This window comes from Uloborus diversus, chromosome 4 (assembly GCF_026930045.1).
Source record: "Uloborus diversus isolate 005 chromosome 4, Udiv.v.3.1, whole genome shotgun sequence".
Classification (NCBI taxonomy): domain Eukaryota; kingdom Metazoa; phylum Arthropoda; class Arachnida; order Araneae; family Uloboridae; genus Uloborus; species Uloborus diversus.
In genome coordinates this window covers 11,155,394-11,182,930 of record NC_072734.1, presented here as the reverse complement: position 1 = coordinate 11,182,930, position 27,537 = coordinate 11,155,394, and the positions used below count along the sequence as shown (strand labels likewise).

At 33.0% G+C, this 27,537-nt stretch overlaps 1 protein-coding gene across 1 annotated transcript; it reads right to left on the bottom strand.

The window, feature by feature from the left end:
* Positions 1-1,238: 1,238 nt before the first annotated feature.
* On the bottom strand, positions 1,239-27,537 carry LOC129221137 (splicing regulator SDE2-like; the record flags this gene model as incomplete). Its single annotated transcript, XM_054855582.1, is given in 6 exon segments — positions 1,239-1,488; positions 5,785-6,235; positions 7,915-7,996; positions 18,834-19,003; positions 24,613-24,724; positions 27,426-27,537. Coding segments are annotated over 6 exon segments (1,131 nt in total), but the record flags the coding sequence as incomplete, so codon positions are not given.

The window sequence follows — 27,537 nt, the reverse complement described above, 5'->3', positions numbered from 1 at the left end:
CGCTATACAGAGATTTATACAGAGAGACTTTCAGCTTTATTATTAGTAAAGAAAAGATTTGTAGTCATATCGCAAATTTTTAATAAAGGCTCCTCTGAAGCAAACAGGAAATTCATTTAGTATCATTGCTCTAGTAGTATTTTGAATTTCGTATTTACAACATCACAGTAGATACTCTGTTTCCAGTGTGGTGTTAATCTATAACGGGGCCGAGTAAAGAGAAATGTGAAACTCGATTTTTTTTCACGAGTTACGTAACACGTATTATTGTGAAATATGAAATAGTTGGGAAAACCTTTGGCATTTAAATGGTTCTAATTAAATTAGCGTACAAATAAATCCTGGAGACGAACAAAACAAGTTTTAGTGCAATCGTATTAAATGTTATGCGCATTATTATTTTTTTTTACCGACTTCAAAAAGGATGTTCTCTTCCTCTTAGTCTTTTTATGGATGTCCCCCTTAAACTGAACCACGCATAGAGCAATTTGGAATTTTCTCTCGCTTGAAAAGGTACATACTTCGCAGGTGATCCCATGGTCATCAGGTCAGCATCTGAAGATGGGATCCTTGAAAAATCAAGAAAATTCTTCAAATTCTATGGGCAAAATTAAAGCGAGTTCTGTTGTTTTTTAGTGACTCGTGAATTTTTTTTCGGAAAGCATACTTTGATAAAGTCAAACTGATGATGAAGATAATTTTCTTTGTAAATAATTGTGCATTTGAAAAAGCCTTTCTTTCACAGTCTTCGGAAATCTAAGAGACGCTGTAATCTTAAGCATTGGTTTCCTAGAAGCGAACACGCTTAGCGTCGGCGTCGTTCCTCGCCGAGGCGAAAACTTGATTCTTCTGCTCATAATCCTTAAAAAACTACAATTGAGACAAAATAGACAGTTTTTAGCGCATAAGCGTCTGAGACCACTAGAATAAAAATATTTTTTGAACATAAAATTTTGCATTTTTCCAGAAAACAATTATGAATTATCCACAAAAAATTCACATTTTGCGTTGTTCCTGACCTTTCCCTGACATTTTTAACTCTGTCATTTTCCCTGACAATTCCAGGTTTTCCGGAGCGAACCAACCTTAAAGATAAAAGTAAACTTTAAAGAAATCTAGTACATAATGTAGGACATTTTTTACAATTGTTTTCCAAAAATAGAAACTATAGGAACTACACGACAGACAGCTATCAATCAAGAAACAACCATACTCAATGAAAAACACTCTTACAGAATACAGTATTTTATTGAAAATATAATTTTGATGATGCAATAAAAAATATCATTTTTTGCCTTTCGCCAATAAATTTGAAGGATATTCATGAGGTTGTAAACCACGAACTTTCCAGAGTCTGTCAGCACGATCTGAAATGGTACCACCACATTTTAAACCTCTGGCCATTAAAGCAGACTTTAGCCGGTCTAATCCTAAGGCTTCCAGTTCCGATGCACATTCGAAATCAAGCAAATCGATGGAGGAATCATTCTGAAAAATAAAGAGGGAAAAACATTACAAATTTTCCATTTCACCTTTTTTGTACAGTTCCCGCCCCTCCCTAAATATGGAGGGGAGGGGGGCACGGGAAAAGCCTATTTATAAATATCATTTATATTTCAAAACTGTCTCACTTTATGCTTTCTTTAAAAAAATACAAAAAAAAAAAAAATTTTTGCAAATTTCTAAATTTTGAGCATATAATAACTGAAAGGGATTTGATGAAAAAAATAATTCAAATAACTGTACACAAAGTCATTCAATTTTTTCTATAAGCATAAATAAAGTGCTGTCAATAGCCATAAAGATTTTTTTTAAAAAAATGCATAAAATAATTAGAAGGTCGGAGCCGGGGGAGCTGGGGGAGCTTGAGCTCCCCCTGGAATATTTCAGACCGGCTCAGCTCCCCCGGAAAAATTCTCGTACAGCAGCTTTCTGTCGTAAATTGTTTACCTCAAACCTGATTTCAAAAATGTGATCTGCCTTTTCTAAGAATTTCCACCTAATAAGCAACAAAAGCAGGGGACAGAGGGAGTGGTCAGTGCACTTGAGTCCACCTTCACCCTTTTTCTCACTGTTTACACACCTCTTGATTCCCGGAAGAAAAATTAAAGAATTTTAGACAAGCTATCCTACCGGCTGCGGAAAAGTGGGCTTTGCCCCGTGGCCTGCAAAAATCAGTACCAGTACCGATAGAGGTTTGCTCCCCACCTTGAGTTCGTGTTTCGGGAGCGGCATCGCAGTTTAGTTCACATTTTTATTAGTTTTGCTCTCATGCCGTTTTTTTGTTACTTTATCATAAAAAGGATAGTGAGTCAGTTTGGCATTTAAATACGAATAATATGGAAGGTGCTACAGACATAACCATAAAAAAAAGGTTACTAAGGTAAGCAACTTGTTCAAATCAAATGCTTTCAACTTTCCAGAAACTTATCTTATCTTAAGATATCTGACTTCTTAAGGCACAATGTAAAGAATTTCCATCGGAGTCCTTTGAAACTGGTTGATTAAAATAAACTTGCAAAATATAACGTGAAAGTTAAACTAAAGGACCAAGTGGTCGTGTTCTTTATTCATTGCAATTACCTACATAAAAAAAAACTCGAGGGGGGGGATCCCCATTTACAAACAAATTAATTAATTAATTTTTTTTTACTCCGTCGTTTATTTCTCTCTTTTATCATTTTTTACTCCTTCATAAAAAGTTAAGCCCCGAACAAAGAAAAATGTTTAAAGACTTCCCAAAAGTCTATGTAGTTACAAAACAAGAAACAGTCCTAAACTAATTCTCGAGGGATCATGAACGTACATATATTTAAGGTTTAAATTCTATGTTTCGTTCAAAAGGTACCATCAGATCGCAAAAATGCCATTGTTCGATGATCTATCGAAACCGAAAGTAATCTGTTACCAGATAGAGACCCTGTAGCGCCCGAAATAGATATTATTCAAACAAATTTTTTACTTATTTTTAATGGGAAATATTATCAAAAGAAACAACATAAATCGGTGGCGTACTCAGAAATTACTTTTGTAGGCGCAAATCATTGCTGTGATAAAAAAACGCAATTTTTAGAACAATCTCACTGTAAAAAATTTAAAAAAAATGTGCCCAGTATTTTGATTCATTTTAAACCGTCAGGGATAGATTTTTTTCATGAAGTTATAAAACTGAAAAGATAAATATCATTCAAAGAATACTAAAGGTACAGAAACATTGCAGGAACAAAAATTCACATAAATCAAAATCGGTGAAATCTTCACTATTATAATATTCCTAAAATCTTTTAATGATTATAACAACAGTTACTACGTAAAAATCAGTTTTAAAAAATGCGAGTTCATTGAAATGAAAAATTTTGAACATAATAATACTTTACGAAGTTAGATTTATTCAATTTTTTTGCTTTCCTAATTTACGATTTTTTTGTCACATACAGATATATTTTCATGCCAAAATTGTAACTTTTCATTTATAATTTTTCATTTATTAAAAAAACTCCAACAATATTTTATAGTTTATCTCAAAGACTTTTACTAAAATTTATCTGAACAATAAAATATATAACGAACACTTCATTTTAACAAATTTCCAACGTTCTGTTTCTCCACCCTCCTGTTTCATATTTTTCCCTTTTTCTAGTTCTACGAAAATAAGAGAGTCTTCTAAATGCTACGCTGCCGAAGTCCTCCCTTTCCTTCAAAATTATTACAGACGATCGCCTAAAATTTTGTTTTCAGGACTCGGTTCCCTGAAAATTTCCGAAAGAGAGTCCCTGAATACCTTGTTCTCCAACAACATGGGAAATTAAATAATATTCCCTTCTTGGGAATTCAATTTCAAAAAATTGCCCGGCGCCTAACCAGGGCCTGATTACGTCACAGGCCAATTAGACCTCGGCCTAATTGGCCTGCCCTAAGGGGCCCCAAATTACTGAAATAATTATGCATAACATTACAACTATACGAAAAAGTTCCATGTATTTTTAAAAGTAATAATTAAAAAAAAAAGACATTTTATTTAGAAAAGAACTTCCTTAAAGGAGAACTTTTATTAATTCTGCTACTAGCGAATTTACCATGCCACAATTTCGAGTGCCCCGAAAAGGATTCGTGAATGCACATGATAAATAATTTACATAGTTCTGGGCTCCGAAAATGCATTCCGACATGGCTAATCGAGTCTTCAGGGAGCCCTGAAATTATTGCAGGCCTAGGGCCTCACATTTTGTTATTCGAGACCTGCCCCTAACGCTGACAAATATCATCCGCAGTCGCGTTTTTTAGAGATTATAATTTCGAAAAAATAAGGAGAAGGAACCTCTGAACCTTTTCTGATAACATCATTGAAGAACGCTCCCTTGGACAACTTTGAAAAATTACCAGAGTAGAGCCCTAGTACAGCCTTTTCCCCTGATATCATTGAAGATTATCTACAATAGCGATTTTGGATCTTCAAATTCGAAATATTGAGAGGGAAATGTAAATAGATTTGAAAATTCGATCGAGGACAATCCCTTGAGTCATATTACTAGTTTCACTAACGACAACAAATATGGTATATAATCCGTTTTTAAGACATTAATTTCGAAAAATTTTCAGGGAAGTTTATTCGAACCTTTTCTCCTCTTAACATTCCAAAAATCGCTTAAAAACTCGTTTTTAGAACAAGAATTTTGAAATTTTCCCTTATACGCGCTCATCTTCGAGTACTGACCGATCCTCTTTCAAAACCAGAGTTTTATCACCTCATTATCTCCATACACAATGTATTTATTAAATATGATTGAAAATTTTGCTGGGAAAGAGAGAGAGAGAGATGGAGAGAGAAAAGCTTTGAGAAGCTAATATTTTATGGGGGGAAAATTTAAGTGCCCCCTCTCCTTAAGTTATTTTCTGGTTATGGCATAATGTGTCTCAGCTCCCCCTACTTCCACCAAGTTCCTACGCCTCTGGAGACAGGGACACCAAATTGATTTTTTTTAATTAAATTAAATTTTATTTTATTTATTTATTTTTATTTATTTTTTTGTTGTAACATACTGAGGGAAAACCAAACAACAAAATGACAGGCACATAGAAAAACACAGGAAGAAATAAATAAATAAATAAATAGTTCAATTTGTGCAGATGTTTTTAAGTTTTCAAAGCTGATTAACATTTTAATATGAGAAACAGCAGAAACAAAAAGAGTCTCATTGCATGGAGGTAGACAGAAACATCAACACGAAATGCAAATTTTGTACTTAATTTTTTAGTAAAATCAGTTTCTCAATGAAGCTTAATATTTTAGTTATTTAATTCCAACTTTTTAAAAAACCTGTGGTCATTATAAAACAAAAGAAATCATACATAATAAAATTTATTTAAAAAAAAAAAAGATTTTTTAAAAATTGCATGAAAAAAAAAACATTTGAGTTAGATCCATCATTTAAGGGAGCCAGGGAATGTTGCCCCTCTCCCAGCTTTGGAAAATCAATGTTTTTGGCATGTATATAAATGGGCATGGTTTTTGTTGTTTTCTGATAAATTTGCATTAAGTGTACACCCTTTGCCGCCCCCCCTCCCAGGAAAAAATCAAAATGACACGTCTGCTTTCTGTGTACACAAAGTTCATTTAATGTTAAAAAGGTGGGGAGGGATTTATGACATAAAACAGCGGAGAAATAGCTGGAGTAATAAAGGAGGCGTACCTCATCCATGAAAAAGTTAGTTACAGATTCATAAACATGTTAGAGTATGACCATCCCCCCCCCCCGCCTTTATAATTGATTCTAAAATGTTTACCTTTATTTCATTATCTTTACAAAGCGTTTTTTGGTCTGTAGCTGCATCATTCGATTCACTTTTTACTTCGATTTCAATTTCCATCTTTCCCTCTTTTATTTCTATTTTCATACTTTTATCATTTCCTTCTTCACTGTCAACAAATTGTTCTTCAGACTTAATACATGTTTCGCTGCCTGTTGCGTCACTACTAGAGCTGCTTCCAGTGCTACATTCACCATCTTTAGAATCACCATGAGAGCGTTTACTTTCAATCATACATGGATTACTATTTGCTTCAGTAGCCTTTTTACTCGAAATAACAGACATGCTTTTGGATTCAGAACAACCTGCAGAACTGTTTTGATTAGAGCTATCCAAGGAGCTCACTGTATCGCTGTCATCTAAAGAAACAGTTTCTTGAACTTCCGAGTCACTTGAGCTTGATTCAGTTGAAACTTCATCCTCAATCCTTCAAAAGAGAAAATAGCATTATTCTTCTATTAAATGGAGCTGCATAAGTGCACAATTTAAAAGTCACAACTGTAATATGTAATGAAGCACATTGAACTTCAAGACATAGAAAAAAAAATAATATTGCGCTCATATTTAAGAGATACACTTGCTAAACAGATAAAGTTTTAAGAAGAAACAAAAACTACTGTTTATATTTATGAACCAAAAGTTTATAATCACATGTATTATCATGATAAATTTAAACAAAAGCATAATGCGCAAACGACATATCTATATAAATAAAACAAAGAATACATGTGCATGTGTGTATCTATACATATATGTATGTATGTTCCTTATACAAATCTAGTTTACATTGGATCTCGACCAAATTTGGCAGGGAAGTACTTGGGCACATCAGAAGGAACGTAAGGGAGTTTTCAAATGCGAAAAAAGAACGGAACTATTCGAATTTCAATTTTAGCATCCAAAAATGGCTTTTTTTAAAAAAATATATTAGGGCAAAAAAATGCTCGCAAAAATTAAAACAAAATAGCCACAGAAACCCCTGATTTTTCTGCATCAGATAAAATTGGTTCCAATGTTCCAAGGTGATTAGAATGCAAATTATAACAGTTTAACTAATTTCATGCTAAAATGGAAATTCATTGCTGATCATGGGCAATGTTGAACAATGCTTAAATTAAAACTTGTTGTAGCGTGAAGAAACTCATTGAGAAGAAAGATATGTTGACATTTTTTTCTTGAACATGAGCAAATAAAATTCTGCCCTTTGTTTTGAGGCTTTACCTGTAATCAAGGGATTTAAAATTTTTCCTCTTTCATTATTTCCCACAATCTGTCTGGAAATTTTGCAAGGCGGGAGAGAGAATATAGGGGAAAAAGCTGCTAAACATTTTAATGGCACAGTATGCACCATGAGCCCCAAGAAGAGAGAATTCCTGGATTAGAAAATTCTTGAAGTCGCTAAAATATTTAAACTCTTCATGAAAAAACTAAATGAAATTGGACATAAAAATTATCATTTAAAAGATTACAATCTGGGGGAAAAATAAATTCTTTAATTTACTTTTTTCTTTGTTCTTGTGTTTTTGGTTTTTTGTGCTGTCAATACTATCAGTTCCAATTATAACACTGCTACAAAATGAATGACTTTTGTGAAACGAAGTAACAATAGTAAACAACGTAGCGCTAAAGATGGAATTAACAATATCAAATGCCTTTACATCTGAAAGCTCACACATCTTTGAACTGAAAAAGGGGTTTCTTAAAACTCTTAAAACACGTCTGCAATTAAATTGCTAATTTGTGCTTTAGCTACAATATTTACTACTGTTATATAATACTGCTAGTACACAAATTTAAGTAAACAAAGAAAAACATTGAGACATTTAGAAAAGTTTGGAATAGCTGGTTAAAATGATTTATTTTTTAAAAAAAAGGTATTTGCGTAAAAACAGAAATTTCTGCATGACAAGTAAGGAAATTTTTGAAATTGGTTAATGCAATTGAAAGCGTCGATGGAAAATGAGGATCAATAGAAAACGCTAAGCTGCATGTTAAATTATGAACTATTGTACAAAAATTGACTTCCATATCTATAATTAAAAAGCATTAATCAAAAATAATAATAAATCATTGCAACATTTAGTAATGAAGTTTAACAATAATTACCAAAGACGTTTCTTTTTTGAAGAGCATGCTGCATCAGACAACGCTCTTTTCTCTGGGGGATTTTTACTGCTTTTTTCTAAACCTTTATGGAAAGGAGAAAAAATAAGAAATAAATATTCATATTCATATCATAAGGAACATTATTACACAAAATATCAAGAGAATCAAAAATTATATTTAAGCTAAAAGAAGGAAGTTAACAAACATTCTTTGACTAATGACATTGTATTAATGAACTTAATGCTTTGTTCAGGTGCTCTATCTTTATCTTTACTAATAATAAGGCTGAAAGTCTCTCTGTCCGGAGGATGTCTGGATCTCTGTGACACGCATAGCGCCTAGACCGTTCGGCCGATTTTCATGAAATTTGGCAAAGTTAGTTTGTAGCATGAGGGTGTGCACCTTGAAGCGATTTTTTGAAAATTTGATGTGGTTCTTTTTCTATTCCAATTTTAAGAACAAAACTATCATAAGATGGACAAGTAAACTACGAAATTATCATAATGTGGAACCGTAACACGGGCACAAGCCAATTGTCAAGAATATTCACCATACATTATTTGTAAATATACAGGCAAACCAAAAGACCTTTTAATTTTTCTATTACGGGCAAAGTCGTGCGGGTACCACTAATATGAAAATAAAATAGTAATCATTATAAATAACAAATGAGTAGGATGACCATATATCCTGAATTATATCCGGGACCATATATCCGGGTTACTTCCAAATTTAGCCCTTACAAAGATATTTAGATAAATACGTTTAGAATATGTTTTTCATTTTCATTTCGTCTGCTTTTTAATAAATAGATATCTTCAAACACTACAAATGTTTTACCAGTACCTTTTTTTTAATATAACGATTGTGTACATTTCTTACAGCATACATTAATTTATTTTTTCATAATTGCTTCATTTATTATGGGATAACTTTTAAAATATTTAGATTTATTATAGTCCTTTCACATATAAGACATTTACTATTACAGTAGAATACCATTATAACATCAATCTATATAAAGCAATTCTCTATAAAACACCTAACTTTTCATAAATAATAGTACACAAGTTTTTCCGCTAAAAAAAAGTCCTTTATTCTGACTTGCCCACATAATACTTAATTGGCAAATTAAGTTTCGAAATAATTTATTATGAAACATATTTATTACTGAATGATAGTAATTAAAATTGCATAATTAGAGCTTTAATATAATTTGCTGTTAACATTTATTCTGCTGTTTACAGATATGTTCTGCATACTATGTTCTAAATTCCTCAAGTGCTCTATATAACGTCAAAATCTATGTAGTGCAAAACCTCTAGTTAAAACTCTAGACTAGAAATTCTGAATAGTAGCCATTGGCTACCAGAGTCACAAAATATGGTAGCCACTTTTGACTTTTGGTTAGAGATGTAAAATTCCTAAAAATTTTGAAGTGGTCGAAAAAAAAAAAAAAACTTTTTTTCCGTTTTTTTCTGGAAAAATTGATTTTTTTATTAATAAATATAGGGTTTTACTTAGTAGCTGTTTTTCTTGGCACATATAATGGGTTAAGCATAAAAAAACATATAAAATCTAGACATCTTCCTTTTCTGCTTGACAGAAATACACATAAAGGTAAGTTTAATTATAAAAAAAATAAATAAATAAATAAAAAATAATCAAATAAATAATAATTTTTTTAAAAAAGTTTTTTTGTTTTGTCACTGAGAGCTCTCTCGGTTAAACACCAGAAAGAAGTCAAATCGTCGTTCAACCAATAATATTGGGCAAGGTGTGTCTGAGCATAATAATTACATTTTATATTTTAGATTGCCTTTGAAATAATAATAGTAATTATTGACTTTCAAACATTGATGAATAGTGTTTGAAAGAAAAATTAGCAAGACTCTTCTCTTCCTTGCAATGTAGCTTTACTCTCTGAAAATGAAAGCTAATGATTTTGATTTTTTCCCATCCAGTTCTAAGTCCAAATACTGCTAGGTGAATTTATAGTTTAAAATGTGGCGGTGTATATCATGTATTTCTGCTTTAGCCCTTGCTAATAAGCGGTAATTTACTGAATATACCATGCCTTGCCTTCAATCTTCGAGTTGAACCGAACCATTGCTTCGGTTACTCGTCTGGTCTGTGCTAATTCTATTAGCTACCAGTTTGTTCGGCACTCTTGGCTTCCTTAAGAGGTTTTTCCATCTCCAGGTCAGTCACTTTCCTATGCCGAGCTGATGAGTGCTAATAAGCACGAAACTGCAGTCCTCGGCTGGAAATGACTGAGCTGGCGGTGTATTTCATGTATTTCTGCTTTAGCCCTGGCTAATGGGCGGTAATTTACTGAATAAACTTTCCCTTAATCTATACTGGATCCTTGAGGACAAAAGTAAGCAGCGTAAAAATTCCTACTGGTCTTTCGGACGAATCAACATGAATGTGTACTGGTCCGCAGACAGCATCATTGGTCAGTTTTAAATTTAACAATAATGTTTGCACCTAAAATTTTTTGCCCTTTATGATTACATTTATTAAGTTAAATATAACTCTTTCATTTTCAATTAATTTATTAAACATTAAAAAAAAAAAAATTGTGACTATTAATACAGACATAAGAACAGATACTTGAAAGTACAAAATTACTGTATTGCAAATTAAACTCAAAATGATAAACTAACAATGCAAAACAACTAAGCAAAGAGTAAAACATTCTTCTACTGATGATGATTTTTTAATACACTTAATGTTTCAAAATTTAGAGCATTTTGTTCAGCAAAGTTTGGCAATAAAACATTTAAATCTGGTGTCTTAAACAGTGAAGTGCACAGTTTGAAAACTAACTTCATTAACCCTTAACAGGGGAGGTGCGGTCTCATAGACCACTCAAAAGTTCATCCCACCTCCCCTATTTTATTTTCTCTCCGATTGAATGGTTTTTCCCAATAGCTTTTTGTTTTGTGACCTTGAACACCTCCCTTGCTTATCAGGATATTTTGGCAGGTGTATCTGGTTTAAATTTCATTGTATTCTTTAGAAGTGGTCTGTGAGACCGCTCCTCCCCTTCAGTGTTACAATTTTAGGCAGTAGCAGACATGTCTCTTAACGTTAGAACCGCGGATATAGGTTCATTTATCTTATCCGCGTTATGTGGAAGAAATGCAAAATATTCTGGATAAGGTTGAGAATTGTTTGAAATGTTTGCAAAGTTACGCAATGATGTTCTAAGGACAATAAAGGCTGAATTATTCCTGGAAATATGACGTAAAATACTAATAGTTAAAGGGCTGTCAAAATTTTCCCGTAATGTAATATAATAAATTTTCTGGTATTAAAATGTCCTGTATATATTAAACAACTAAATAAAATCATTAATTGATAATAGATTAATTTTTATTATGAATAGTAAATTATTTACTGCAGCATATGAATTCTCTCGAAAAATCTTAAGGCATTTGTTAAATTTCCTCGGAAAAGGTATATTTCAGTTCAAAACTCAAAAAATATTTTTTCCCTGTGCTAACAAAAGTGCAAAGAATATTTAAGAGAATTAACAGAAATGTATCTTAATTTCACGATTTAAAGAAAAAAATGAAAGTAGAGCAGACCTCACGTCCCCTGTTACGTCCTACTTTTTCACTTCCCCTGTTACGGGTTAAACAAACCTTAAAATCGACTACCAAAAATTTTAGAATTCAATTTGACCATTTTTACTTAGCTTCAGGGCATAATAAATAGGCAAACATCGGCTAGACTAAAGCTTCTGAATGTTTTCTAGCGATTGTGATCAGAAATAGCCAGTAGTTGGTGGTCCCACGGACCACTGATTATTTTTTAGATATTTCCGAGGCAGGTGTCATTGGTCTAGGACCAGTGGACCAGCAGTAATTTCTAACGCTGGTGAGTTTTGGTTAAAATTTTGATGAATCGAAATGACTTATGTATTGATTACTGAAGAATTCTAAACAGCAAAAAGGTTTCATGTAATTTGAACAACGGCAACCCGTGCCGACTTGCGTCTGAAAGTGTAAAACAACACTGTGTACTACACAGAATTAAAAAAAAAAAATTCTTTTGGAAGTTTGAAACTTCATGCTGATAAAACGTTGCCTCTATAGCTCCACATGTACCACAAAAATATTTATCCAAATGAAAAAATATTTAGGTGTATAGCAGGTGGCCTAAAATTTGTAATTGTCTTCAAAAAATTGATTTTTTCTCTATATATTTTTCAAAAAATGTAAGTTAAATTTTAAAAAGTTATCAAGCAGAAAAATATAAATAGTAGAGTTGATAACAAGTGTTTAATAGCAATTTTTGTTCTCTTGCTATATTAAAATTTAACATGGTATCAAAGTATGGATTTTTTTAATTTCAAATTAAATTTTTCATTTTAAATAGATTATTTTTTTATTATTCATTTGCAAATGTTGATTTAAAAATACGTTCGCTAATAATTTTTGAATTTGATACTTTATTTAAATGTAGATACAGTAAAACCCCTCCTAACAGACACCCCTCAAATGCGGACACCATTCTTATGCGGACAATTTTTAATTCCCCGATTCCAAGGCAAATAACATTATTAAACCCCTGTCCTGCGTACACCCCTCTATAGCAGACAAAAAATATTGTCCCGTTAGTGTCCGGTTTAGAGGGGTTTTACTGTATTTGTAATGTTTTAACAGGTAAATCGAAAAAATCAATTTGTTTGAAGAAATTTATAGATTTTAGGCCTGTTGCTAGACGCTTAAATATTTTTAAATTTGGAGAAATATTTTTGTGGAGGTATAGGGGCAACATTTTATTAACATCAAATTCTGAACTTCCAAAAAAAAAAAAAAAAAAATTTTTTTGGCCTAGTACACAGGGCTGGTCTACACTTTCAGGCACAAATTACATGAAAGTTTTTACCAATTGTTTTGACATAAAAGGGAAAAGAAGGGGGTGTGAACTTGATAAACCGACTTTTTTTTGGTGGGGGGGGGGAGTACCGTAATACAATATATATACTCTCTCCTCTAACCCTTCCCCTAATTGATTTTATTAAGAAAATTTTGTGAGAAAAATTTCATTTTTTGAGGAAAAAGTTTTAAATGTTTTCTGATCTATATGCAAATTATATTATCATGCAAGTAGTTTCAGAAATTTCTAATTTCATCACGTTCTAATGAAAATTTCAATTAAAAGTTCCTGAAAAGTTGAAGAAATCCAAGTTTTCCGAATTTGAAATAAACCCCCTCAGAAAAAAAACTTTTTTTTCCCGTTTTTTTCGGACTGTTTTCATCTCTACTTTTGGTAGCCTTTTTTTAAAAAAATATATAATCTTAAGATGGTTTACTCTGAATTACGTTGCTTAGGGGGAGTTGACTGATGTGCTGAACGTCGCAGGATTGAAAGAGTGTTGTCGTAGCATGATATACAGGGGCGGCAAATAGGGGGGTCAAGAGGGGGCGGTCGCACCCCCAAATTTTTTGAGAGGAATGATAAAAAAAAACGAGCAAATTCAATTTTCGTAAATTGCAAACCAATGTTCATGGAAAAGGAATCTTGCTGGTTCTCCGTAATGGTTGAAGAAACTCGATTTATTTTTAGATTTGAGCTAGTGTTTTCTATGTTTTTAAATAATTAGAAATTCATCAAGACTTTACCGGCCTTTTTAGAACAGAAAAAAACTGATAAAGAATTAAGGTGAATTTTAATTAAAGACGTAAACCTCATATAGGCTAAATATTTCATTCCTGTGTGCATTGTGTAAGGACGGTTATGAGAGGCTCGTGTAGTGGTGTGGCTGCATGATTTTCACTAAATGCCTTGGTATTTTACATCCATTGTTACGCTCATATTTTGAGTGTGTACATTTAATAAGTGTTCATCACTTTCTTCTGAAAACTCATTTCAACTACTCAATGAATACGCTACTACTACGTTCATAGCTACGTCTTAAAAATACATACTATTTTTGAAAAAAATATCTCTTTTCTGTGACCTCTTTAACAATGCAATATCAAGGTGACACAAGAGGGTTTTAAGACACAACACAAGATGGTCTTTCAAACCGTAAAAACTCTTCTCGATAACTTCAAAGCAGTGATTTTGAAAAACAACTCTTTGAATAATGAAGAAGCTAATATCCTTTACCATGTCTTTATATGAATTTTTATTCGTTTTGTTTGTATTGCGGAGAGTCTTTGAACAGTGCTTTTATCAAAACATCTTCAATCAGCTAACATGAACTTATGGACTGTTCAAGCTACAGTTTAAGCTACAATGGTGTGGCTTCCTTCAGTCAAAAGTACTACTTTTAGTCATTGAAATAGATAGAATGAGCAAAAAAAAAAAAAAAAAAAAAAATACATAGAACCAGAAAATACTTTCATTTTTCAAACAGTTTTATTTAAATTAATTTTTTTTCAAGTGTCCGATTTTTCAAGCAAGGCGTGGTCTTGATGACGTCACAAATGATGCACTTTGTGGCGCATCTTTCTATCACGTTTCCACGTTATGATAATCAAGAAGCGAATTGAAGATTGCACTCTACGCTTGTTATCAACCATACCGTTGCCAATACACGTGAGTAAAGATGCGAATTAAATATTTTGTTCTGTGAATGGCAACATTGAATGACATTCCATCATTTGTGATGTCACACGACAGAAGTGTAAACAACGAAAGCGCACCGATTTAAGTAATTTTTTAAAAATATTAAACTAAAATAAATTATTCCAACTAAGCGTGGATCTTTTCAAAAAAAATTCTTACTCCAGAGAATTTTTAAAAAGTGCAAAGAATATTCAAATGAATTTAGAAGAGGTAACCTAAATGCACGTGATGATGTAAAGTCAAACCTTGATTTAACATATTGTATAAAATGATAGATTCAGCTTCTAATGAAATTAACACAAGATTTGATGATAAATATTTTTCTGCATTGTTGGCTCTTCATTTTCTGGATTGGATGTTGAAAGCAAAAAATGAATTGTTTCAATTATGAGTAAAATTATCGCATGGGGCAAGAAAAATCGTTCAGAGACTAGCCTAGAATAGACTATTTAATAATGAAAAATGAAGATCATCACAATTTTTAAAGTTACTAGGGTGATTTTGAAGAGCAAGATGTGAAAGGTGTGTTTTCGTACGTAACTTTGTTACTTCAATTGTTTTTCAACTTTCCAATAAGTTCAGTTCGTAGAGAAAAATCATTTTCGTGTTTTAGGAGGTTAGAGAATTATTTTCGAAGCACAATGGGGAATAAAATTTAGCTGAAAAAAAGAGCATGACGCTGGGCATTGCTGGATTAGTAACAAGATTTCATGTTCTTCTGTATTTTAAAAATCAAGCATAAAAACTTTATTAAAAGGTGAAAACTGTAGTACTAAAACACTTGGTATGATCACATATTCTAAAACGAACTACAAATTTTGTCATAAAAATTTAACTTGCTTTTGAACACTTATTTTTATTAATTCTAAACCCATATCATGACTACTTGCTATTAGCCAATATGTGTTTTGGTTCCATACTGTGGTAATTCATATTTAAGAAACTCGACCCCCCAAATGAAATGCTGAAATGCCGCCCCTGATGATATACCACATGATTTTTAACAAATTAAGAAACTGATTAGTAGCGATTCGATGGGGGGGGAGGGGAGGGGAGGCAATCACCCCTTTTTATGGTTTATTTATTTTTTATTTTTCAAAATTGTAAAAAAAGCAGAAGTATCAAAATTTTCAGATCGTAATTATTTGCTTTACTTTGTATACCTGTTTAAGAAACATTATGTAGCACAAGGAGTAACTTTTAGTTTATGTGTTCCTTTTTTAGATATTAGCAAGTGAATTATTTTCATTAAACATGCCATACTTGCTTAGTGAAATTATTACCAAGTGTTTGTGACATTTCAAAATACTTCGGGGTAAATAATGTAAGCAGGGGTCTGTCCAGGATTTTTCACAGGGTCCGTTTTTTGTGAAAAATCAAATAACTTTGCAAAAAAAAAAATTGTTAAAACGAAATTTTAGAATTTAGAGATGGCACGAACTGCATCAATTAAACTTAAAGTTGAGTGTTTTCCTCTTCTATGTCGAGAAAATCATTCTGGAGTGTTTTTCCGATATTTGACCCAGGGGGGGGGGGGGCATCGCCCTCTCAAGTATCAATATTTATCTACCCTTCTACATTATGTTAAATTATACTAAAAATATTTCTGTACAGCATTTAAAATAATTGTAACAAAAAAATAAATAAATAAAATAAAATTCAGAATAGGGGGTTCAGCATTTAACTTTTTGACCCAAGACACTCTTAAAAAGCACAGAATTTCGTTTAAAACTTGTAAATTCCGTGATTTTAACAAAAATAAAAGGATATTTTAATTGTTTATCTCTTAACAAAGTGTAATAATCATCAAAAATTCGAAAAATCGGATTCCCATAGCGGATGCAAAGAGATCGCAATTCTCAAAGTGAAGGCATCAAAAGTAAACGGCTTGTAAAAAAAATATTTTTTATGAAATTATTTTAAAATTGCATTTTAGAGTCCTATGATAAACATTTCATTAATATCTGTGGACACAGTTGATGCAAAAAAAAAAAAAAAATAAAAAAAAAAAAATAAAAAAAATAAATAAATAAATAAATAAATAAAATAAATAAATAAAATAAAATAAACCATCTATTCAGCATTTTAATTTTGGACTCATAACAGAAAATGGAATTTTGCTTTAAAAACTTGAAATGAGAGTTTTATCAGAAATAAAGAGACTTTTCATTTATTTGCATCCTAATAAAGCAAAGTTAGTTTGAAAAAAAAAACAAAATATGATTCTCATATCGGATGTTAAAAGATTGCATTTTTCAAAATGTAGACATCTAAAGAAAAAAAAACGGTAATTAAAAGAGTTTATTTAAAGTTAATCATCCTTGTTAGCATCGAAAAATCAAAATCCATATAATTTTCTCCCAAAATAACAGTTAAACATCGCACCGCACCCCACCCATAAAAACGCAAATATTGACAAGCTGCTAAAATGAGAAAATTTTCGAGTCAAGTCAATATAAAGGTTCAACGCCAGACGCTAAGTGGTGATAATTTTGAAGTTGGTAACCTATCTGAAACGATCATATTTTTCCCCCACCCTTACTATCCCTTTGCAGTTCTAAGTTCATTTTGCAGATATATATTATTATTGTTTATTAAATCATGAGCGGGGAGAAAAGTGCTTACCAATGCCTTTTCAGAAAAGTATACAACAATACCACTGCTAATTAGCTGTGATAAAACAAAAAACCATTATATTTATTTGGCAGTAGAGCATCGCAAGAGAGCGATTTTTTTTTCTTTTTCAAAATTAGCCGATTTTGTAAAAGCTGATCCCTCTAATTTGACTTATAAAAAGGTTCCAAAAATTATCGGTTTATACACAGAAATATGCATTATTTTGCTTTCAGATTTGCTCTTTCAATAAACAATATGTGAAAGATCCGATCTTGTTTATCAGAATTTTGTGAAGGGTCCGTTTTGCTTGATCGAGATTTTGTGAAAGGTCCGTTTTGTTTGACCGGGATTTTGTGAAAGGTCCGTTTTGGTTGATCGGATTTTTGTGAAGGGTCCGTTAACGGACCCAAATATCCTCTGGCCAGACCCCTGGTAAGTCTAATTCATGTCTAAGTGTTTCTTTCGGGAAAGTTATTGTGTACTTAATTCATCGAAATCTTAAGAAAAACGCGAGTTAAGCTGTTAAATTTACATCACTTACCACTCATATGCTCTCAAAACCAGCCTTAGCAAAATTTTGTCTATTTTTTTCTTTCACTTTTTTTTGCAGTCATTAAAACACCTAAGGTTTTTATTCAGTAAATTACCGCCCAATAGCCGGGGCTAAAGAAGAAATGCATGAAATACACCATCAGCTGAGTCATTTCCAGCCGAGGACTACAGTTTCGTACTTATTAGCATTCATCAGCCCGGCATAGGAAAGTGACTGAGCTGGAGATGGAAAAACCTCTTAAGGAAGCCAAGAGTGCCAAACAAACTGGTAGCTAATCTAGAATTAGCGCAGACCATACAAGTGACTGAAGCAATGGTTCGGTTCAACTCATGGATTGAAGGCAAGGCATGGTGTATTCAGCAAATTACCATGTTTTATTTACTGAATTTACTGATACTGGGTAATTTACTAAATATAAAATGCCTTGCCTTCAATCCATGAGTTGAACCGAACCTTTGGTTTGGTCACTTGTCTTGTCTGTCCTAATTCTATATTAGCTACCAGTTTGTTTGGCATTCTTGGCTTCCTTAAGAAGTTTTCCGTCTCCAGCTCAGTCACTTTCCTATGCCGGGCTGATGAGTGCTAATAAGCACGAAACTGCCATCCTCGGCTGGAAATGACTGAGCTGGCGGTGTATTTCATCTATGGTTTTAGTTTTCTTTTGCCCCCTCCCCCTTTTAGTTCCAATCGCTGTCTCTGTTTAATTATATGGTAGCTCATTGGTGACTGACAACCACTTATTTAGAGTTTTATCTCTACTCCCAAGGGGTGCACCATAAGTCTTCTATTGTAGCACAACATGTGAAAAGATTGACTAAAATCTGTGTAAAAATATAACTTTTAGAAACATGGAATAATCAACAATAGAGATCAATAGAATCAACAATAGAAATGCTATGCTTGATGGTTGTTTGCTCCATGTTAAAAAATAATATCATTATTTGTTAAAAAAAAAATTTAGTGCTAATCAGTAACTTGTAGCCATAGCAGTAATAATGCATTTTCCCTGGAAACAGATAGTCCTGTATTCTCACGCAATCCTCTCCAATGAAAAAGTGAGTTAGAGTTTTTGTGACATGTTTCATAACACTCGGTCTTATTAAGCTGCAACAAAGCAAAAAGTTCGTGAAATTAGAAAGGAAAATAAAGACTACTTCACCTTCTGTCAATGCATCATCAATTCTTTCAGGCAATTGTGAAATCTCTTTCTCAAATTCAAAATCCACAAAATTGTGTTTTGGTTTAGACTTTAGGCGCTCTAATCTCTCCTTTCTTCTCCTCATTTTTTCTGCTTCTCTTTCAGCTTTTTTTGCCAGCCATTTTCTTATTCTACAGAAATTGAACGATTTTGAAATAATTTATATGATATTACAGACAAAGTAAATCATATTTAGATAACAAATTCTAACAGTATTTAAAAAGAAGAGAAATCAACTTCATTTTTCTTAGGTGGTATTTTCAAAAAGTGTATAAGTACAGTCGAACCTCCATGTATCGAACTTCCACATATCAAAATTTTCTATAAATCGAAATCCCAGCAAGTTTATATGTTCATTACATAGAAAAATTGTTTCTATATATTGACAAAATCTCTATATATCGAAAAATTTTCGAGACTTTCGTAGGTTTTTTCCCACTTACTATTTGTCTCATGAAAAATGAAGGTTAGCGGAGAAAATTATAATCACTAAAGGTTGCTACGAAACTCATAAGGAATCTGGGGTTTTGGGGTGTGTAGATAGGGTCGTTGTTCCGTACTGAAGTTCTTACATTCCCTCAAGTTTATTTCAAATCTTAGTTGCAGTCAGTAACAATGTAAAATCAGTTTCAAGTTATCTCTTTTGTCTGTTGATTATCATTCCTAGGATTTCTAGCTTCAGTAAAAATCATTCAAGTTAAGTAGATTGATTTTTTACTTTTTCTCTCGATCAAAACAAAAACTCTTGTCAAAACAAAAATCTCCTAGTGTTGAGGCGGTTCAAGTTGAATTGCCAAAGAATGAAGGTGTATGAAGGTGCAAAAATGAAATTTCTGTTAAATTTTTTATTATTAACTGTCATTTAATCCGATGTTCGTTTAAATTAGAAACTGGGTTTCATGGACGTAAATTAGTTTTAATTTTAATGTTTTAGGATCTTTTTTTATGACAAAATAAGATTGTTTCTATGTATCGAATTTTTTCTGGCAAATTGCTACTTCCATATTTGGAAGTCCGACTGTATATGTACCCATATTATTAACCAATTAAAATTTCTTAATTAAAAAAAAAGGTTTTTGATAACCATATTTTTGAGGCAGTCAGAAGCAAAGGAATGTAAGAGGCAAAATTAAAAGTTTGGAGATAACCAGTACACATGGTAGGTGAACCTCTCCTCTGTCTTGGGGCAAGAGATGGTACTAGTAGTCCTGGTAGTTGCTGCTACACAGCATGATTTAGAAAAAATTTCAATGAAAGCCTACCCAGGATTTTATCTTTAAATGCGTTTTGCTCAAAACTTGAAAATGTCCACTTACATCCCTTTGCTTCTCTCTGCCTCATTTTAGGTATTTATAGTTCCAGTTATTAAACTTATTTTCTATTTCAAAAAAAAAAAAAAAAAACATAAATAAACAATTTGAAGAACTATAATAAAAATTATTCGACTTGATTTAAAAATAATTTATTTTTAATCAGGAGTAGTAGTTCCTTCACCATGATCAATACAAATTAAATAAAAAAGCTCATTTATCTTAACTTTTCCCAGATTTAACTCATTCACTGTATATTATTCCTTTTTAACTTTTATCTAGCCCAGTCTATTTTTTCCTTTTTTTTAAAGACATAAATCTTGTTTGAAAGATAGGAAACTTTCACCTACTAATTTATTTTACAGACTTCCTTTCAAAGCAGGAATTATTTCTTAGAACAGAGAAACCCAACCTATGGCCCATGGACCACATGTGGCTTGTGAGGCTTATCAATGTGGCCTGCTGTTACTTTTAATACAGTAGACCCTCATTTTGCGCGGTTTATTATATGTGGTTTTGATTATAAGCGGCTTAAGATTTGACACCTTTATTTTATTTTACGTGGATAAGTTTCAATTTTATGCGGATGCAATGGTGCAAACAGATAAAATTTTTTCCTTTTCCAAAATCCAAACTCCTAAGATTGCACATTACGCTTAATCAACTGCATTTTGGCATGCTACTAATCAAGCTTGGGCCAATGGAGACATTTTATGCGGTTAGTTCTAGAGTTCTTTCCAGAAGTAAAGTTATTAAACTCACACAGTTCAGAACTTACTGGAAGAAGAGCTTTTAGGAGTGACAAAGGAGGACAAAACCAACGAGGATACCGACGTCGGTGACGCACAACCAAAAACGTTCACATTGAAAATTTTGAGCCATTCCTAGAAAATAGATATTATCTTTCTGATTTGTTAGTGAAGGAAGATTCTATCATGGAAATGAGGCAAGTGATCATGGATGTGTTAGTACTCTGCAAAGAAATACAGAGAAAATTCTTAATGACTGCCAAAAAACTATCATAGCCAGGTCCTCTTTATAAAAAGAACATTAAATTAATTTATGTTTTCTTTATGTATGTTGCGCATTAAAGTCGATATAAATACACATTAAACTTATACAATTAGTCATCACTAGAACGAAGTATTTTGTTATCTACGGAACCAAACCCCTATTTTAACATTAGTATTAGGTCTCAATTTACGCGGCATTTCCGTGGAACGTAACCCCGGCATAAAACGAGGGTCTACAGTATGGGACTATGGAAGACTATGTTCTGGAAACTATCAAAACAACCATTCATTTTCAGTTGGTAGTTAAGAATGATTGTTACAAAATTGGAGTCAAATGGCCAAAAATTGTTTCTAAAAGACAAATGAAAAATTGGTATTAATGAAATAAGTCCATATTAATGATAACAAATGTTATTTTCATTATTTTCCTCCCTTTTTTTGTTTTGTGTTTTCCTATGTTAATTAAAGGAGGGAAAAATAATGGTTGAATTTTATATGTGTGCTCACGAGGCTCATTTTTATATGAGACACAGCCCAAGTCTATCATTTTAAAGTACTCCAGTGTGGGGGGGGGGGGGCATGTACACTCAATGCAAATTTTTCAACAATGGATTAGAGTCTATCGGAAACTCAAAAAAATGTTGTCACAATTGGTGGACGTGTTTTATTAAAAACCACCCACTCATATGTAAAAACACTATCTTTCCGAGTCCGGGGGGAGGAAGTGCAACTGACCCTCACCCCGACCCCTATAAATGACGAGCTTGGCATGGACTTCACCTAAAAAGAGCTGGACATTACTGTCTTGGAACACTTACTCTGAAAATAAAATGAAGTATGAAGTGAAAAGGGGGGCGCTTGAAACAAACGCGAGCACCGAGACCACAGGTCTATTGTACTATCCCCGCTTAGGCTACTAAAGGAGCCCAGTAATTGAAATAAATCTCAGCAGTTGCCTAACCGAAATTTTAGGCATTTCCCAGGGATCTACATAGTGGTATCCCAAGTGCTCAAATCTTTGTGCAGAGTAGAAGTCACATTCACATAGCACATGAATTGAGCTTTCATCAGCCATATGACATCCTCTACACGAAGGGTTGTTGATAACACCCATCAGATTAAGGTGCCTATTAAGAGAGCAGTGTCCATTTAGTAACCCAACAGACTTCTTGATCTCATTCCTGCTCAAGTTAAGCAGTTCCTTAGACCTGAGTCAGGGAGGCTGCTGGTTCAGAGTCTTGGCCTGTCTTTGAGACTCGGACTGAAGCCACAGGACATAAGATTCATCCATAAGGAAGGTTCTTTGCAGTAGTCCTTACTGCATTGTAGGGCAGGCAGAGGACAGGATCGGGTCCCATAAACGGTACATTGGAGCCCTGCTTAGCTAACTGATCTGCCAATTCGGTACCTACAATGTCACCATGACTAGGAACGCAGTAAAGGGAAACCATATTACTGCCCGCTAGTCTTACCAGTGCATTATGGCACTCCCAAATGGTTTTGGTAGTAAAACAGTTACGATTGAGAGCTTTCAACACAGCTTGGCTATCAGAGAATATTCTGATAACCTTCCCGCTTATGCTTCGTTTTAGGCAGTTGTTTACACAAGCCAATATGGCTAAAGTTTCTGCCTGGTAGACAGTAGCAAGCTTCCCTAAAGAGAAGCACAGATTAGTGTTATTGCTGCTGCAATATGCACCAGAACCAGTTCCACACACAGTCTTGGAACCATCTGTAAACCTGATTTCGTGTGCATTGCCAATGATATCCTGTACATCCTTCCATTGCTCTCTGGACAGAAACAATGTTATAATTGGCATTAAAGCTGAATTGTTTTAACATCCAGTCAGAAGGCATCATAAAGTAAGGATGCTTACTAGTCTTTGCACACAGTTGATTGTACAGAAACAGGTAACGAGGGGACTTCCCGAGACCCATGAGCTTGAGGCGGTATGCACACAGAATCGCCTCCATTTCCACTGAAAATAAAATACAATAGAGTCTCGAAAGTCCGAGGTGCCGCTTAATCCGAGGTGCTTCGTTATTATTTTTAAGGTAAACTTTTATAGACTAAAATGTTTTAATCTGAAAAATTAATTAGTTTGCAATGTATGTAGAACTTCCCTCACAATATACAATAAGGTACACAATATATAAAAAGAAATTGAAAGGTTTATGTCAATAACACTTGCCAAATGACATGAAATATTTTTTGACTGTTAGAGATCAATTAAGTAAGCCTTGGAGAAAGTAGAAAGTTGGCTGATACAAAAAATAATTTGAAATTTAAACATTGTTTTGCTTCAAAGGACCAACAAACAGGTTTTTTTTTGGAATATCCAATTGCAATTTAAAAGGGAAGTGCAAAACTAGACGCTGTACGAAATTTTATCCTTCTATGACCAAAGTTTTTGTATTATGTGAGGTACATACGTACGCTCACACATAGAAACAAATGTCACGACAAAACTCATCAAAACTTATTCAAGGATGATCAAAGGGCAGTTTTTGGTTGCCTACAAGTTCAAGTGCCCTGCACACGAACGTACAGACATCAAAACTGGTTTAGGGTTAATTAAAACATAAATTCATGTTCATTTTTGAATCATTAATTTTTAGAGGATACAACAATATTTCCTTTTCATAGCGTAAGGAAGTTAAGAGCGCATGCCCTTATGTAGTTCAAATAATTTTTCGGATAATCTGAGTTTTCAGTTATGTGAGGTGGGGCGAGCTCTAATTACCTCAAATTTTCGAGATTCTGCTGTACATTTATATAAAATGTGTTTTTCCTTATAGCCAACTTACAACATTATTTGTTCAACGCATATTCAACTATAAGGAAGTCCTATGCATGTTTTTTAGAATAAATGTATCTGGTTCTTCCCTCTTAACTTTTAAATGAGTTTTAAACTTTAATCTTTACTAATAATAAAGCTGAAAGTCTGTATGTCTGGATGTCTGTTCCACGCATAGCGCCTAGACCGTTCGGCCAATTTTCATGAAATTTGGCACAAAATTAGTTCGTAGGATAGAGGTGAGCACTTTGAAGCGATTTTTAAAAAGTTTGATTTTGTTCTTTTTCTATTCCAATTTTGAGAACATTTTACTGAGCAAATTATCATAACATGGACGAGTAAATTATCATAACATGGACGAGTAAATTATCATAACATGGACGATTAAATTATCATAACGTGCGCGAGCAAATTACCATAACATGGGCAATGAACATAGCAAATCAGCGAGAAATTCATCATCTATTATTTGTAAACATACAGGCGAACCAAATGACCTTTTAATTTTTTACTATGGACAAAGCTGTGCATGTACCGCTAGTTTCTAATAAATTCAATATGGACGTGTCATCAATTTTGAGAAGAAGTGGAAAATAACGTAGCAACAGCAATTACAAACCTTTCTTCCTCATTAATGTCCCTTAACCTCCTTCCACTCAAGTCTCGACAGGCTTCTCTGTTTGTAGTTTTTTCAATTTGTGCTCCAATGGCTCGAAGCATAGATCCAAATCCTAATGAAAATGAAAAACATAAGACTAACATAACTACTTTCCTGAAACATAAATTTGATATATTCGCAAAAGTAAACATAAACTACTTTTCTGAATTGATGCAACTTGCAGAGTAGTTAATTTATTTAACAGAGCAACAAATTTTATTTTTACCAGCAGAGAGGTTTGCAAAAGGCAACTCTGTGTATACAGGGCACAATACGAGCTAATTTTATTGCCATTTTTTGGTACTTTCACAAAAATCGTACTTTAAAATTGGTGCTTTCACGAAACTACTTCTGAAAATTGGCACAGTCACAAAAACAAAGTTAAAAATTTAGAAGATTCTCAAAAATCCACATTTTAAAATAGAAAATTTGTTTCTTTGTACCAAAACAAAATTTGCTCATAAATAAAATGCTAAGCTAATTTATATAAACAATCATTTAAGTAATGACTTTTTCGTAGTATATTAGCTCATTTTTAGAAATTTTTCTAGAAATAGAATTTACACAATTTTATTGCAATCTTTTAGCATTTGTTTTTTTTTTCCCCTTGAGGGAAGGGAAGGAGGGAGGGGGGCTTTTTCCATTAACTTCCTGTATTGTATACAATAAAACGCCTATTAAGCTGTAATCTGATGGTATTTTCCATACCTCATAGTTTTTTAGTCTTCCTCCCCCAAAAAAAGTCTGTTAGAACTAATAGTAGATGACACTAATAGTAGACTAATAGTACCTAGTAGTCTTTTTAAACTAAAATTTAAGTTGCTCAAATTTTCATTTACAAACACTAGAACTTAGCTTTTGTCGGATGTCTTTTCATCCATAAGTTCATTACTTTTTGCATTGAAAAAGGCGTTCCCTGTAACGCCGAAACACGTGTCTGCTGTAATTGGCAAATTTGTGCTTTTTAACGTTGTTTTTCTTACTTTACTAGAACATGCCTTTAAAAATCACTAAAACATTTTCAGAAACATACTGTTGATGTAATACTTTCAGCTCAGATTAGAAAAGGCATGTTCCAAAACAACTTTTCAATGCATATTAAAATTGCACACAAAAAAGTGCAAAGCTGGAAAACTCTTTAGTAGCCACTGGCTGGCACTAACAATTTCATTAGCTATTGCTTTCTTTACTCCAAGTGCAAATCCTTGTACTTTTGAAATTGATCAAAATTAATATATCTCAAGTACATTATCTAATGTAAAGTAATATATTTTTAATAAATTGAAACTTGAAAGCTGCATCTTTGTTTTTGAGGAAAATATTTTACCAACTATTTAATGTTTTTTGTAAACTTAAAGTCGTTGCTTTATTTTTGAAGAGGCAATAGACATATGATCTTTTAAATTGTATTTTAATCATCCTGTGGCCAGTGGCAATTGCTTATTTTACTCTTTTCTGCACATGTACACTCAAAATTACAGCTTACGTGGAGGTGCGTAACTAAGGAGGGCACTAAGATAATTACTATGATGTGCGTAACTAAATGTATTATTATGTACACTAAATGTTTTTATGTGCATGTCTTTTAAAATTTGAGGTAACATTCTTCTTTTAAATCTGTTGATTTCTGTTCTTTGTAATAAGCACAAACTCTTTTTCATTTTTATTTTTAAGAAAGCATACCGCTGCCTAACATTTTAAAGCGTCCCATTTTAAGGATTTCTGGTCACCTTAGTTACAGCACAAAATGTGTCACTGAAATCTTTAGAAGAAGGAGGATGTTTTGAAGAATATTTTTCTACTTTTTTTGGGAGCACTCTCGCTCTTGGGCATTGGGGAAGGGGGCCCTGGCTCTTGGGAGAGGTGGGCACAGCAGGTTCACACATATGAATGCAACAGCAAGTGTTTTAAGAATATATCTATATACATAAATAGCTACTTCTGTATGTATGTAAGTATGTCCTGGGTAAGCTTCAAAACTACGGGACCGAATGTAACCATTTTTTTACCATAGATAGCTACATTATCAGGAAGCAACATCGGCTATAATTTATTTAAAAAAAACTTAGTTTAAAAAAAATTATTATGGAAAACAGTAAATTTCATGCAATTTCCCCATTATATGATTAAATATAAAACCCATTGTTACAAAAATTCATTGCCTTACAACAGCAATATTAATAGTAATTATAATGCAAATTTTGAATCAAGTCTTCTTTGGAGCAAGCATGAAATTTGTTCACTACTAGCCAGGTACCTGGCGCTGCCAGGGCATTTAATTCAATAAAAATGGTGATTTTGTTTGTTTTGCAAATGCCACTTTTTGTACACAACAGGGAACATAGGAGAGATTTTTTTTTTAAATCTTTGTTTTTGTTAGGGAATGGGTGGTTAGGATAAATAGAGATGGATTAGAACATTTGGGAGAGAGGTTTCAAACAGTAGATACAAGCCGCCGCAGGTGGCATTCTTGGAGTGAAAAGGTGAATGGCGGTGAACAGAACTGGAGATAGATATGGAAAATATTTTATTCATATTCCCATTGATAAAGATTGATTAATAGTGCAGCCAACTTTATTTAAACAGCAGTCAAAGGCACAATCTTGGCGTAAAAAGGTGAACGACAAGTAAGCCGAACAGCTGCCGTAGGTGGCTGCTTGCATAGAAAGGGTAATGGCGTAAAAACGCGAACCGGCTGGTCGCCCCAGGTGGCTAGTAGCAGTATAAAATGACTGAGACAATGTTAATAATTTGAAATGTATTTTGTGACTTACCCCCTTTACCACCAGGCAACGATAAAACAACATGAATAACAGCATCTTTATGCAAAGCATCAGTTTGAAGCAGCTTTTTACCATTGTAATACAACTTATAGTCACTGTCTGC